At 44.1% G+C, this 16,386-nt stretch overlaps 1 protein-coding gene across 1 annotated transcript in view; it reads left to right on the forward strand.

Annotated features, from left to right (window-relative positions):
• Positions 1 to 16,386, forward strand: part of DIAPH2 (diaphanous related formin 2) — a 692,146-nt gene that overhangs the window by 533,548 nt on the left and 142,212 nt on the right. Inside the window, 1 exon segment of the mRNA XM_029067298.2 lies at positions 5,067 to 5,202. Within this exon segment, the coding sequence (XP_028923131.1) occupies positions 5,067 to 5,202 (136 nt within the window).

Consider the following 16,386-nt stretch of genomic DNA (forward strand, 5'->3'; position numbering starts at 1 on the left):
ATCTCTCTGCGCCTTTCTCATCTGTAAAACAGGGATGAAATACTTGTTCCCCCTCCTACTTAGACTGTGAGCCCCATTGTAGGACAGGAACTGTGTCCAACCTGATCATCTCGTACCTACTCTGGCACATAATGTAGACCTTGGTACATAGCAAGTTCTTTTTTTAATTATTATTATCATTAGTAATCGTGATTGCACTATTTGTCCACCACTTACTATGTGCCAGGCGCTGTACAAGGAAATCCGGTTGGACCCGGTCCCTGTCCCACACAAGGCTCCCAAACTCAATCCCCACTTTGCAGATGAGGTAACTGAGGCACAGAGAAGTAGAGTGACTTGCCCATGGTCACACAGCAGGAAAGTGGCAGGTGTCGGATTAGAACCCAGGTCCTTCTGAGTCCTAGGCTTGCTCTCTCTCTCAGGCCATACTGCTTCTCAAAGACCACGATTGTTGATTGAATAATAACGTTACTATCCATTCATTATTATCAATTTAATGTATCAAGGTATTACTGACAAACGGCACAATTACCAGTTTATGTGTCCCTTGCTCTCTCTCGTCCCTCTGCCAGTTAGATTCCTACTGGAAGCAGCGTGGCTCAGTGGAAAGAGCCCGGGCTTGGGCGTCAGAGGTCATGGGTTCGAATTCCGGCGCCGCCGCTTGCCAGCTGTGTGACTTTGGGCAAGTCACGTAACGTCTCTGTCCCTCATTTACCTCATCTGTAAAATGGGGACTAAGACTGTGAGCCCCTCGGGGGACAACCTGATCACCTTGTATCCCCCCAGCGCTTAGATCAGTGCTTGTGCACATAGTAAGCGCTTAACAAATACCACCATTATTATTATTCTTACCGGGGTGTAGAGTGCAGTGAGTGAGTAGCTGGGGGAGGGACACCTCAAACCACAAAGCGTATAAAGGACTCTTCTAAAACTTGATACTCAGCTGTTCCTAGAAGCACTGATTCGTTCATTCAGTTGTATTTATTGAGCACTTACTACATGCAGAGCACTGTACTGAGAACTTGGGAGAGTAGAGTTCAGCCACAAATAGAGACAGTCCCTGCCCAAAACGGGCTTACAGTCTAGAAGCGGGGAGACGGGCATCGAAACAAGTAAACAGGCATCAGGAGCATCATTGTAAATAAATAGAATTGTAGATATATACATGTTTAATAAAAAATAAATAGAATTATAATTATAAATATGTACATATATACACCAGTGCTGTGGGGGTGGGGAGGGGGGTAGAGCAAAGGGAGTGGGTCGGGGCAATGGGGAAAGGAGGGGGAGCAGAGGAAAAGGGGAGCTTAGTTTGCGAAGGCCTCCTGGAGGAGGTGAGATTTCAGTAGGGCTTGTGGGGGGGGGGGGGGGGGAGAGTGTGCTGGTTTGGCAGATGTGAGGAGGGAGGGCATTCCAGGCCAGAGGTAGGATGTGGGCCAGGGATCGACGCGGGGCAGGCGATAACGAGGCGCAGAACAGGAGAGAAGCAGCGTGGCCTAGTGGATAGATCTTAGGCCCGGGACTCAGAAGGACCTGAGTTCTATAGTTGGTGTGAAGAAATTCCTTTGGGTCCTGTGTCTGCTGTGTGGCTTTAGGTAAGTCACTTCACTTCTCTGGGCCCGTTTCCTCATCTGTCAGATGGAGATGAAGACTGTGAGCCCCATGTGGGACAAGGGCTGTGAATAACCCGATTAGCTTATACCTATCCCAGAATTTAGTCCAGTGCCTGGCACATAATAAGCACTTAACAAATACCATAAAAGTAGCCAAAGTGACCTCCACTTTGTGTCACTATTTTGTCAAGTGTCAGTGGTCTGTGAGTAGCACTGCGACCCAGAACGGGTTGCCTTGGTAGCCATTCCAGGGAGCCCGGTTTCCCGTTTCGGGGAGCCTGCAGAGGACCTCGGAGAAGCCACTTCCCTGTTTCGGGAAGCTCGCAGAAGGCCTAGGTTGGCAGAAGAGCCACCCCACCTTCCAGAGAATCTGAACTGCCAGGGAAGAAATCTGTATGGGGCAAAGAGGCCTTCATAGTGTGAACTACAAAGAGATGCTGAATCATCTTAAGCTGACACGAGCTGATTAAAATACAGATGTAGATTCCAGAGGCGCCGTCCCTTCTCACACGGTATGTTTGGCCGGTCTAAAACCAAAAAAAGGCAGAATTGGAACTGAGAGGAGGAGGCACGAAGGAAATACAATTTGAAATCCTTTGAGAAGAGAGGACTTCACCCATTTCACTGAATTTTCATTACAAAATGTCATAGCAGCTCACATTTAGCGGATAAAAAGATCTCGTAGTCGAATGCATACTGGATTTCTTTTTATTGTTGCCATATCACTTGCCTCAACATCATCTGATATTCCTTCTAACTTTCCTGATGAAGGAAGAGCTGCTCAGCAGTCTCATCTCAATATGCCTCTGGCTCCCAATTTTCTCACCGGCATATTTCCAATTTACTCTCTTTTAAGGTTAGGTGACTTTACTATCACACTGGCTTTGGATGCATTCAAACGGGTAAACGGAACTATCCAAAACATAAAATGGAAACAAGTTGATTTTGTTTGCTTCATATTCCTCCTCCATGCTAAGGGTTTATCATTGTTTGTATGCATCTGTGTGTTTAACTTCAGAAAGAGGTGGTGTGACACGGTAAAACCACACTCGGGATGCTAAAAGAGGATTTAACCGATCAATCGTGGGTGGCTATGAAAATGTCTTCCGAGTCTGCGAATGTGGTGGGCGTTGCCATGATTGAGCTACGTAGAGTGTCCTGAACCAGTTTTATCCATTTCTAAACCTTAATTGGAATAAACGAGAAATCTTGGCATCTGCACGTGCTTTTTTTTTTTTTTTCAATGTGGCATTTTTAGTCCATAGGTCTCATTTGTTAATTATGTGTAGCAAGGGCAATACGGTGTTTAAATTTATGTGTGTTTCACAGTTCGGCACTGGAGATTTCAGTGAAAGATTTAGAATTAGGTTGGTTCATATATTTTGCTGTGAATCATAAAGACATATTCGGTATTTTATGTACTTTGCCATTTTCACTCTTGATACTGATTCTGGCAAAAATAGATATTTAGGTTATTTTCTGTTTTTTTCTTTTGTCTGGCATACCCATATGGCACTTTAAGGGCATAATCAGCTAAATCAGCTTGTAGTCCTCCTACTGGATGGACCCCATTTGGCCCAGCCAAAGTAGATAAAAAATCGGGAACCAGGTATAAGGATTGTACAGAAATCATCCATCTAACTAGGCCAGCCCCCCTCCCCCACAAATTAGCTCTTTGCAGATCTCCAGGGTGTTTTGGAACTTTTTAAAATGGTATTTGTTGAGCTCCTACTTTGTTCCAGGCGCTGTTCTAAGCGCTGAGGTAGGTACAAGGTAATCGGGATGGACACAATCCATTTCCCACACAGAGGCCACAGTCTGAATCCCCATTTTACAGATGAGGAAACTGAGGCACAGAGAAGTTGCCCAAGGTCACGCAGACGACAAGCGGCAGAGCCGGGACTAGAGCCCAGATCCTTTTGATTCCCAAGCCCGTGTTCTATCCACTATGCTTATCTGTGCTGTTTTCAGTCTCCATTATTAGTTTCCTTTTTATTGCATATCTGTGGATGGGTTTGTCCCATTCATGGTTTTATTTGGTTTGGGGAGTGGTGGGTGAGGTGAGATCTTAGTGTGGTGCCCTTCATCTTAGGGAGAAAAGTTAACAGGCCTGCACATGTACTGTTTTTCACTCTGATCACTTACCGCGTGCAGGATACTGTACTAGGTGTTTGGGAAAGGACAATAGGGTACAATTGGTGGACACAGTTCCTTCTCACAGTCAGCTTGAAAATGATGTGGACGTATATTCACGTGAGTGCTAGGCCGGGGGTATATAAGATCATAATTGTGAGAATTGGCTGAAGGGATGATCTGGCTCAGGTGCTGGGAATTCAATTAAGGGAAAGCTTGTTGGAAGAGATGGGATTTTAAGAGGGGTTTGAACGAACAGATCTGGGTCTGTGGAATAATAATGTTGGTATTTGTTAAGCACGTACTATGTGCAGGGCACTGTTCTAAGCACTGGGGTAGATACAGGGTAATCAGCTTGTCCCACTTCAGGCTCACAGTCTTCATCCCCATTTTACAGATGAGGGAATTGAGGCACAGAGAAGTGAAGTGACTTGCCCACAGTCACACAGCTGACAAGTGGCAGAGGTGGGATTCGAACCCATGTCCTCTGACTCCCAAGCCCGGGCTCTTGCCACCGAGCCACACTGCTTCTGTAGAATCTGGGGAGGGAGGGAGTCTCAAGCAGGGAAACAGTGAGAGCAATGGGACGGAAGCAGGAAAGCCGAAAGCGAGTTGCAGCTAGGTGGTTGGCTTGGACAAAACCACAGCAGCTGCGTGGCTCAGTGGAAAGAGCCCAGGCTTGGGGGTCAGAGGTCATGGGTTCTGATCCCGGCTCCGCCACTTGTCAGCTGCGTGACTTTGGACAAGTCACTTAACTTCTCTGTGCCTCAGTTACCTCATCTGGAAAATGGGGATGAAGACTTTGAGCCCCACCTGAGATAACCTGATCACCTTGTATCCTCCCAGTGCTTAGAAAAGTGCTTGGCACATAGTAAGCGCTAAACAAATGCCAAATAATATTATTCTTGTTATTAACATCAGTGAGTCGGGGAATAGCAGGAGAAGAGACCAGAAAGGTAAGATAGGCCAAAGGGTAGAGACTCTTGAAGCTGACTGTGAAGAGACATGGAGCAAGTGGAGGGTTTTAAAGGGACGAGAGATAGGAAGTAAGCGATGATGAGGCTTCCAGGAAGATGATCTGGGCACTAACAGGTCACATAAATTGGAGGCTGGGAGACCAGTGAGGCGGCCAATACAAAGGTTTAGCCGTGGCGAGGCTAGGGCTTGGACCGTAATGGGAGCCGTAATGATGGAGAGTAAGGGAACGAATCTCCGTTCAGGTAGCTGAGTCACAACCCACTCTACATATAAACATCATCGCCGGCTTCTCTAACTGGCAGCCTTTAAGTAATGGAAAAATCTGAACATTTCTCAATATAGGAGGCAGTGAAGGAGAACAACAAGAGAAGAGAAATGGAGGAGAAGAGTAAGAGAGCCAAGCTGGCCAAAGAGAAAGCTGAGCAGGAAAAACTGGAACGGCAGAAGAAGAAGAAGCAGCTGATGGAGATGAATAAGGGTAAGGAACTATTTCTAAGAGAGGAATGTCTTCACTCGGCAAAAAATGCTCTCAAGTATTATAAGAACAGCTTTCGGTATATAATTGCCACGTCTGCAGTGGAAAATTCACGATCCATTTGGTTAGCGTCGCTTTTGTTACATAGTAATCTACCTGTTTTCGTGTTCCATTCCATCTGTCATTCGGCAGTCGCGGTGACCATCTCGAGGCTTCTTGTGGTGAATTACTTTCTCTCTCTTCATTTGTTGCACTTAATTATGTTGTTTTCCTTTGAGGGGGACGATCGTGGGTACTCTTTCTGTTGTTAATTCTATTTGTAGCCCTGTCTATGGTTCAGATGTTAAGACAATTAACATCTTCCTTGGGAGGCTTCAGGGCTCCATATTATAAATGATCGGTCTCCAAACAGGGCTATTACAAGCTGGAAAATCGGGTTCAGCTGAGATCCTAAATGCCAAGTGGCATTTCAGCATGATAAAATGAATGTGTCGAGGCTGCTTGGTTAGCAAAAATGGAATTAAAAGGTGCAGGAGAGCCTTTCACAAGATGGAAGGGGAGGAGAGGGAAAATCGATTGACCCCCTAATATCTATTCTCCTCACATTTCCATAAGGCCCAGAAAACGCAGGGTATGCCACTGGCGTGAATTCTTCCGAGCCAGAGCCGACCGTAGGCTTCAGTTGCTCTTCTCTCTCTGCGATCATTTCGCTCTTGTTGTGAGTTAATCTTCCCCACTTGTGAAAGATAGGGGAATTCTCATAATCTGACTACGGCTTGTCTTTTCTAACCAGCGAACAAATTTGACAGGCTCCTAGAAAAATAACAGTGTTGCTTTTCTCAGAGAAAAGTTATATAAGAAGCTGAACAATAATAGAGTGGTAGGAAAATGATAAAACAACCTAGCCCCACGATTAGGTTCAGGTGAAGTGGCACTAAACTGAAGATCATTCAGTTAGGAGGTACGTAGTGAAACAAAAACACTGTATTTTGGAACAGTGTGTATTTGTATAAAAGGAGTTTGCAGAAAGGTGGATCACTCTTCCATAATCCATAAATGAAGGGAATTGCAATACGAACTGTAAAACTTGTCTTGGTTCCTCTTCCAGGTTGAGCAGACCGATAGCTGGCAAAACCATTGGCCCTATGGCAGTTCCATTTAATTTCAAAAGTTGAGTGGTCCCACATATGTCAGCACCACATCGTAAACTCCTCCATTAGGCAATAAGCTCTGTAAGGGCAGGAATTGCGATTTTTAGCACTATTTTATTCCCGAGTGTTTACTACAGTCCTCTGCACACGGTAAGTGCTCAGTAAATGCAAGCAGCCCGATCTGGTGCATAGAATACGGGCCCGAGAGCCAGAGGACCGGGTTCTAATCCCAGCTCCTCCACCTACCGGGTGTGTGACCTTGGGTAGGTCACTTCTCTGCTCCCTCAGTTACCTCAACTGTAAAATGGGGATAAGGACTGGGTGCCCCATGAGGAACAGGGATTATTTCCAGCTCGAGTAGCTTGTATCTACCACAGTGCTTAGTACAGTACCTGGCGTACAGTAAGTGCTTAACAAATACCATGAAAAGTAAAATAAAAGACTCTTGATTGATTTTTGAGCACCTACTTGAAGCACTGTGCAAAGTATAATAGCTTTAGTAAACATGATCTCTCTTCTCAGGGAAGTCTTAGTCTAACAGGGAAAACGAACATTAAAAAACATTTGAGATAGAAGGAAGGGGGGTGATAGGTACATGGGTTAATGAGTTACTGTATGAAGGGATTGTTTTTTGGAAGTCTTTTATTTATAACGTGCTCCGGGGGCCTGAAGTGGGACAGAATCTTTCTAGGAGCTGGGTTGCTGACTTTGCTGAATGCTGTCTCAAACTACACCATCTTCTCCTCTTTGCACTACACTGAACAGTATCACAAGTCACGTGATTTCACATTTCAGAGATGCTTTTTATGAAGTGCAAAGGAGAAGTGGGGATTGAATAAACGGTCTCTTTCACAAAGTAAATATGGTGCTTCATAAAGATGTGTGATCATCATCTAATAACGAACAAAGGTTCAACAGCTGTTGGATTAGTTCACCAGTCACACAGAATCACCAGTGGTCAGATATTCTCTACCTTTGTAGGAATGGTTTGTTTATGGTCTGTTTGTTTAGTTTGATAGCTTCTCTCAATACCTTCTTGCCTCCCCTGCTAATTACACACTGGATTACCGCTCATCAACCTTGGTTTTTCATTTGTCACTGACAGTAAATGAGTGTTTGTTGAGCCTTGATAATGAGCGCTCATTATAGTGTTTGTGGATATGTGTGTGTGTGTGTGTGTGTAATATATTCTCATTATGTGTGTGGAGTTATAGATACATCAATATATTATAGATGTCTATACCCAGACTCATGCATGCACCCTCAAACACACATGTATAGGTATATGTGTGTGTATTTTTATATATTTGGGGTGCGGGAGATAAGTTTAGGCTGTTTTTGCTATAATTAGGTACTATTTAAGGAAAATAATTTTAACTGTAATAGTGTTATCTTGGTGAAAGGTCCCTTGAGTAAAGCAAGTCACTTTTTGAAAGGAACAGCTTCAGAAGACATGTGAACTTTTTCGCCGTAGCTTCAGTGTCATGTCAGTGTAGAAAAATTGCAAAGTAATTTTTGCAAACTGTGATCCTATAAAGTTGGAAGAAATCATAGTAAAATATATTTATGTGGTGTACAAGATTATATGTATTTATCATGTGTTCTGGGATTTAATTACTAAAGCAATAATAGTGAAAAGTGAAAGAGATACATTTGAATAATGAAGATAGAATGAAACCTAGGGAATTGTCTGCTCAACTGGAGAATGGAAAGCAAATGTGTGATATTAAGTAGTGTTTTGCCCCAGTTGATGTAAGGGAGAAGGGCAGGTGAAGGAAGAGATGAAACAATAAACAAAAACAAAATAAAGGAAAAATAGCATTCTTTAAGGACAGGTGGCATGAGGACTTGATTTAAAGGTAAATTGGGAGGAAAATCAGATGAACAAAGAAATGGAGAGAGAAATGTGTTAGGAGATTACCTAAGTGGAGAGGATGACTTGCGCTTGGTTTTACTTTTCAAACCTTTACCTCCTGTTCCAAATCTCTCAGTGTCAAAGGTTTCCCAAAGTTCTTTGAAGGAAAAAAAAAAAGCCAGGATGGGCTCCCCATTCCCTCCTCTAACCTTTCCCAGTTCTTTTTTGAACTATTTCCACCTCCCTTTCTTCCCCTGAAGTTTACAGCAACCCAGGGTGGTCCCAGTATACAAGCGGTAACTCCTTAGTTGGACCCAGGCCAGTTCAAATCGTGTTCTTTCTTGGTCCTTTCCTGGTGGATTGAAACCACCAGTGAATCATTGGATGTCTACTGAGTGTTAGGCATTGTACTAAGTGTTTCCCAGGGCACATACAAAGCCAGACACTCGATTTACCTGCCTTCAACGAGCTTACGATTTAATGAGTTGCACCAGCCTTGGGTATCGTGGTACAGGACGTGACTTCGTAGAAATGAGGTCAGAAGGGGTCAGGCAGAGCCCAGACCCAGATTTCTGTCCCTTTCAGGTCCCCAGCTGGGAGCTAGTGGACCCCATTGTGCTCCTAACAAGAGAGGATCACTGTTGAACAGCTGTAAGTGTTGGCCACACTGAAAAGGGTCCTTATAAGGAAAGGGACAATTTCTATTTGAGCTAATGCCTTTCTTATCTTTTCAACAGGAGCCTTATTTGACTTCAAGGTCACTAAAAGGAAGTAGAACAGACAGAATTATAAAAGGCAACAAATATTCTTTTACTCGTATTAGGAGTCAATAAATTATCCTCCCTCAAGGAAAAGAAATGAATTATACACAGCCCCCTTTGAAACTACAACTTCAGTTCTGATAAAAAATGTTATTTAATCAGAAACGGTTTTGCTCTTCATTATAACTGATTACCATGGCAATTAAAATCACCTTTTTACTGCCAGCGAAAGGATGAAGAATAGAATGAGCTGCCTTACACTAATGAATGAATCATTTGTAAGGAAGGGGAACTGGAGTACACTGGGAAGAGTTGGCAGGTGGTGGTGGAGGGGCACGGGAGTCTAGCTTGCCGGAATCAACCCCCTGCCTACTCCAATCCACGCTCTCACCCTGCAAGAACCCAGGGAAGTGAAAATAACAGTCTGTCACAGCAACATTTCACTCAGCAATAATGACAGTAATAATTATGGTATTAAAGTGCTTACCGTGTGCCAGGCCCGGTACTGAGCACTGGGTTGGAAGCAAGCAAATCAGGTTGGACACTGTTCCTGTCCCACATGGGGCTCACAGTCTTAATCCCCATTTTAATGATGAGAAAACGGAGGTACAGGGAACAGCGGACAAGTGGCAGGGCTGGGATTAGAACCCGGGTCTTCTGACTCGCAGCCCCAGGCTCTATCCACTGGATCACAAAGCAGCACTTGGGCACGTTCAGTACAGTTAGTAGAAAATGGTAGAGTTAGTAGGAGAGTTAGTAAGGTAAGACTACAGTGTGGCTCAGTGGAAAGAGCCCGGGCTTGGGAGTCAGAAGTCATGGGTTCAAATCCCTGCTCTGCCACTTGTCAGCTGTGTGACTGTGGGCAAGTCACTTAGCTTCTCTATGCCTCAGTTACCTCATCTGTAAAATGGGGATTAAGACTGTGAGACTCACGTGGGACAATCTGATTACCCTGTATCTTCCCCAGTGCTTAGAACAGTGCTCTGCACAGAGTAAGCACTTAAGAAATACCAGCATTATCATTATTATTATTATTATAAGACCTAGTGTAGATTTCTTAGCGGAAACAGACATCTGATTGCATTTCTGATGTCTTAATGCTAAGTCATACTTGTATTGGTTGGCAGTAACCGTTGGAAGAGTGAATGAGACAAAAAATTCCAATAGCTTGGCCTAGTGGAAAGAGCTTGGAACTGGTAACTAGGTAAGCCTGATTCTTGTCCCAGCTCTGTCCCCTGTCTGTGGTATTTAATGGTGTTTGTTAAATGCTTAGAATGTGCCAGGCACTAACTTCAGACAAGTCTCATAACCTTCCTATCTTTCATTTTCCTCATCTGTAAAATGGGGGTGTTAATAAAAATTGCCTCTCTCTCCCTCTTAGACGGTGAGCCTCTTGTGAAGCGGAGACTGTCTGATTTGATTATCGTGCATCTTCCCCAGTGTTTAGCAGATAGTACCGCTTAATAGATAAAAAGAATCTACCTGTGGAATGATCCATAATGGACCAGCAGGAGGAAAAACAGAAGCTTCTAGAAGAGTATAGCTATGATTTGAACTCAGTTCAACTGAGTCCCAGTCCCATGTTCTTTCCAGGAGACCACACCGCTTCTCTTGTTTTTCTCACGCCACAATTCAGACACCGGGTTCCTCTCCTTTCCCCAAAATACCAGCGATTTTTTTCTGCACCCTTATGAGCCTTCAAAGGGGAAACTACTCCCGCTTTAAGGGTAATGACACAGTATACTCTGTACTCTAAGTTATTCAGAAACAGGGTGTCCTTTCTACCTCTTAGGAGGCAGGAGCCTCGCACCGCTGGGGTCCTAGATGCTGGATCCCAAACTTCCAAGGTAACCGAACCCAAATCTGTAATCCTCCCCCATCCCTCCCTGTGCTCTATGTCAGCTCAGGATCCACAGTATAAATTTTGCCTGTGTCCTGCTCTTCCATCACACAGCCCACCCCCTCTCACCTCCCACATGGCAGAAGGTCGTCGTCTCGGTTTACCTGGTCCCTCTACTTCCTCCCTAATCCTTCTCTCTGATTGGCTCGGCTTAACCTTTCACCAGCTTCCTGGATTCCACCGTCCTCTCAAATGTGAGGGTCGGAGAAACTGGTCATTGCAACCCGTGATTAACTTTTAATGGAAAAGCACTGAATTTATTAGATGCAAGTAATCAAATGTCTTGGTTGAAAGCTATATATTGGTAGTAACTTGATATGTTTTTGCATTTTCTGACCTAATTACATTTCTGGTATCAATACATTTATTTAGAAGTAAGTGCTGAGGGTTCAGGCAGTTAATACACCCTAGAACTAAAGCACAGTTTCCATAAACTGCTGCAAATGTTTTGCCAGAGTATCCGGAAAACCATAACCTATCAAGGGTGATAGATAATGGGTTGTAGTTCTTGTTTCTTCACAAGAGCAGGAACTCAGATTTTAAAACTGCAGGAGAGTTCCTCAGCGTGCTACATTCAACAAGATTTCATCAGTTCCTAGGTAGAAGATAAGTAAACCTGGCAGTTACAAATTTGGTCTCCATGTACAGTATGTGGGCCCTATTCAACTTTATCATACAGGAAACCATTAAATACAGAAACCGAGGGGCAAAACAAATCTCACTACAAAGGAATATGCCCTAATAACACTCAATATGGCCTAATTATTTATTACAAATGGGTTTAGGTTTAATATTTTAATACTCTAATTCCTATTGCAGGAGTGTCAAATGAATAACAGCTGTTGAACAGCAACATGGCAATTAATTTAGCCATATTCTCAGTCAAGTGTATTTAGATTCAAGTCAGTAATTATAACCAACAGAATCGCAATATCAACAAACTACACTTTACCCAACAAAGAGTCTCCAGTGAATTTGTATGTGACTTTGGAAATCAGGTACTTCCACCGCAGTGAATCTCTAGGTCCTTAGCTATTCCTGAATCAGGGCAGAGTAAGCCTATCTAGGAGGTGTTCAGTGCCCTCCTTCAGAGCATAGCTGTGACACGCTTTCTTTCAAACTCACATCACTGACACTGTGCTTGTCCAAGTGCTTTCCATTCCCCTACTTGACTACTCCATCTATACATCAATTGTATTTATTGAACGCTTACTGCATCAGCCTCATTGTAGGCCTCCAGCCTCTTCCCCTCTCGGTCCTTAGTTCACACTGCTTCCTGGGTCATTTTTAAAAAACTATCATATGGCGCACATCTCCCCAGGCCTCAGAAACTTCCAATGGTTGGTCATCCCCCTCCGTCTTAAGCAGGAGCTCCTGATCATTGACTTTAAGGCACTCAATCAGCTCGCTTCCCTCTGCTCATCTTCACTCGTCTCCCACTGCAACCCAGCCGGCACATTTTGCTCTCCCAAACCAACCTATTCATTGGTTCTTGTTCTGATCTCTCACGCCGTGGCCCGCATATTCATGAGACCTCAGGTCTTCCTATGCTTGAGGCCCTTCTATCCTCAAAGCAGCCTTCCCTGATTAATTTCTTATCTCCCTACCCTATTTTATTTAAACTACTGGACTATTGGTGAGTGATAGCACAGTTATTTGGGAATTCTAAAGAATTTTTTTTTCTTCCGAAGTGTCTCCACTTTTGACCCATTTTTTAGGTGCTTCCTCCTCCACAATGATCTACTGATTAGGAGCCTCCCATTGCATGTTCCATTAGGACACATTAGCTCTAGCGGGGAAAGCTTAATTGAGGACTGCAGTTCAGGCCTTTCTATGATATCCATCAACAAACCCGAAATCTAAAACTTGTGATTGGCACCTAAATCAGAGTGGATTTAACTTGCTGGATTTTAGCAGCTCAGAATAGATTGCAGCATCGTGACTATTTTGAGGTTAAAAATAATCACCCTTTTAGATATGGAATTAACTATGGATTACAAGTCAAGTTTATTTGTTGGAAGAGTGTGAACTACTTTAAGTACACAGTGTTTTTAAAATCCTTCTGTTTTTGATCACAGTGGCTTCTTCGGAGCCCTTGGCAATGATTATTTAATGAGATTCTCCCTGGTTTCTGGAAATCTAAATGTTTTTCCAGTGCAACTCTGTTTTAATGAGCTCATTCGGAATGGTAACTTGGCTATTGCTCATTCTGTGAGAGTTCCCCATGCTCCTACCTCCACTGTAGTATCCTGTACAAAAACAATTTTCCCCTTGCACATTCGGAAAGGGGATGCGGGGGGAGACGCAGTTCCCATCCCATTAACGGCATTAAATATGATTGAATGAGTGAATAAAATAAATTCCTTGCTCCCAGAAGGAGAGATCAGCTGCTGGGTAGAGGGCATATCTCGCTATATTTTGCACTTCTTTTCTGACGATCCCTGTGGTGATGACCCAGAGATGTGCTACATGGGAGAGCCAAGGGAGAAGCAGTGTAGCTTAGTGGAAAGAGCCCGGGCTTGGGAGTCAGAGGTCGTGGGTTCTAATCCCTGCCCCGCCACTTGTCAGCTGTGTAACTTTGGGCAAGTCACTTCATTTCTCTGTTTCTCAGTTACCTCATCTGTAAAATGGAGATTAAGACTGTGAGCCCCACATGGGACAAACTGATTACCTTGTATCTACCCCAGCGCTTAGAAAGTTCTTGGCACATAGTAAGCGCTTAACAAATACCATTATTATTATTATTATTATTATTAGAGTAGGGTAAAGGGCTAGTCACAGGACTGTTGCCAGAAGCGTTTGCTGTCCAGCAAATACTTTACCCACCAAAGAGTCGCCAGTGAATTTATATCTGACTTTGGAAATCAGTTTCTTTCACCACAGTGAATCTCTGGGTCCTAGGTGTACGTCTAGTTCTAGGTGGCAGCGAGGAAGGGAAGGAGGGGTGGAGCTGGGACTTACACTGAAACTGTTTCTGGAAATCTTAGAAATGCAGCCTGGAAGTCGTATGTACTTAGGACACGTCTCCCAGAACCGCAAATAAACAGAGAACCGATGGATTGGCAGGGCTCTGTAAACCTGGCAGAAACCATGGCCTTTACTGCTGGTAACGCGATCCTCTGCCAGAGATGGAGGGCCCTGTCGTGGATGCAGGACGTGGTCCGTTCAACCTGGATGGACCATTCAAGTGCTAGCCCTGGCCAGGAGGCTTCCCTAATTGTCACACGTTTCTCATTTTAAAAGTAAGGAGATTTTGCCCTGTGCCTGCCCCTCTGGGAAAGGCCGCCCATGCAGCCTGTCAGTCTCGGGCACCAGTAAAGTCAGGGGTTCCCTGGGCGCATATGGGGTACATCGGTCAATGGCTCCAAGAATATGCCATCGCCCACTCGAGGTTGTGGTCGGATATTTGCTTGCCGATTTTGCGGCATTAACATTTTGCACTCACCTCTTGAGGACCCAAGCAGTATCCCCTCAAGACAAAGAGTCTGGATGGAGGAAAGAGCCCTGTGGGCTTACTACTCTGGCCTTTGGTATCCCAGACTACATTTTTGCTCCCCGGAAGGTATCAGAAGAAGCGATCGAAGGAACCTCCACATCCTGCTAGGCAGATTGAATCTCTTCCATTGTTGAAGGGACTGACCGTGAAGACAAAGAGTAGCAGTAGACAAACTTTGATCCTCCCCACGTGACTTCCTTATCGATAAGGGAAGGTATCATTTTGACCAGATTACCGTTAGCCGGCTGCTCGGGAAACTTGAGGGTCTCACCCGAAGGGTAGTTATCACTGTCAGGCGGTGGAGAATGTATCGAGTGCTGTTCCGCCGGGATCGGTTCTATTCAATGTCTTTATTGATGACCCAGACAAAGTAATCGAAACCATGCTCATTAAATTTGCAAATGATTCTAAATCGGGTGGGGTTGTAACACTACGGGAGACAGGAAGAGAATCCAAAGTGACTTACTTAGACAACAGGGAAAACGATTATCCACAAAAACAGGAACCGGCCAATAGGGAGTGATGTGTATTTGGGCACTGAGGGATGAAAAATAAGTAACGTAAATTCAGGGTGGTGGGGGAAGGTCTTATTAGGCACGTGTACAAATGTGAAAGACTTAAGTCTCGGGTCTGAACGGAAACTGAAAATGAATCATCAGCCTGGCATAGCGGATAGAGCCCGGGCCTGGAAGTCAGAAGGTTACAGGTTCTAATTCCATCTCTGCCCCTTGCATGTTGTGTGATCTTGGGCAAATCATTTAACTTCTCTGTGCCTCAGTTACCTCGTCTGTAAAATGGGAGTTGAGACTGTGAACTCCACATGAGACGGGGACTGTGTCCAACTCAATCTCCCTGTATTCACCCCAGAGCTTAACATGGGGCCTGGCACATCGTAAGTGCTTAACAAATCCTCTTATTTGATTGTTATTATAATCAAAAATGGACCCCTTTTATTGAAAGGAGCTTATCTAAATGTGTACGGCACACAGTATTCAAGTTGTTCCTATCATCTTCCTCCAGTTTGGGTGATTCCACATGGAAAGTAATGTGGCAAAACTGAAGAAGTCTAGAGAAGAGCAACAAAACGAGGAAAGGATGGACACTGGCCTAGAGAAGAGACTAAGGAATGATTTAATGACTTTTTTCATATTTATGGAATAGTAGGTGTCCAGTTGTTCTTTATGACCAAAGAGGAAATGATCTGAAATTAAAGCAGGAGAAATGTTGGTTGAACCCAAGAAATAACTTCTTGATAAAATCCTGGAATTAGCTCCCAGAAAAGTTGGGATGTTTTCATCTTGGAAATCCTTAGGAAATATTAGACAACACTCTATCTTGATGATCAGTTATACACCTGCCTTGAGGCAGGAGGGTGGACCAAATGATTTGTGGAGATACCTTCCAGCTTTATAATTCCATGATTAATTTTAGCAATTGAGTTATGAGAATTCAATTATTATTCCACGTTTATCTCAATACCATCTTTGCAATCAGTGTTTGAAATACTGCTGTGTCTGATTTCCTGGAAAATTGCTTTTGTGGAAGGGAAATTTGTGCCCTCTAGTCCTCTTTTGTCAAAATTCTTTGCATTTCCCTTCTTTTGGCAATTTGAATCTATCAGTCATATTTACTGAGTGCTTACTGTGTGTAGAGGACTATACTAAGTGTTTGAGAGTACAGTATAACAGGGGCGATCAGGACAACACAGAAGGGAGTGGAAGAAAAGGAAATAAGGGCTTAGTCAGGGAAGGAGACGGGCCTTCAATAAGGCTTTGAAGGAGGAGAGAGTCACTGTCAGATAGGAAGAGGGAGGGCGTTCTAGGCCAGAGGCAGTGCATGGTTGGGGTCAGCGGGGAGATAGATGAGATAGAGGTACAGTGAGTTGGTCGGCATTAGAGGAGTGACTTGTGCAGACTGGGTTGTAGCAGGACAGCAGCGAGGTGAGGGAGGAAGGGGCAAGATGATTGCTTCACAGCCGATGGTAAGGAGTTTCTGCTTGATGCGGGGGTAGATGGGCAACCACT

The sequence above is a fragment of the Ornithorhynchus anatinus genome, chromosome 6, assembly GCF_004115215.2.
Source record: "Ornithorhynchus anatinus isolate Pmale09 chromosome 6, mOrnAna1.pri.v4, whole genome shotgun sequence".
Classification (NCBI taxonomy): domain Eukaryota; kingdom Metazoa; phylum Chordata; class Mammalia; order Monotremata; family Ornithorhynchidae; genus Ornithorhynchus; species Ornithorhynchus anatinus.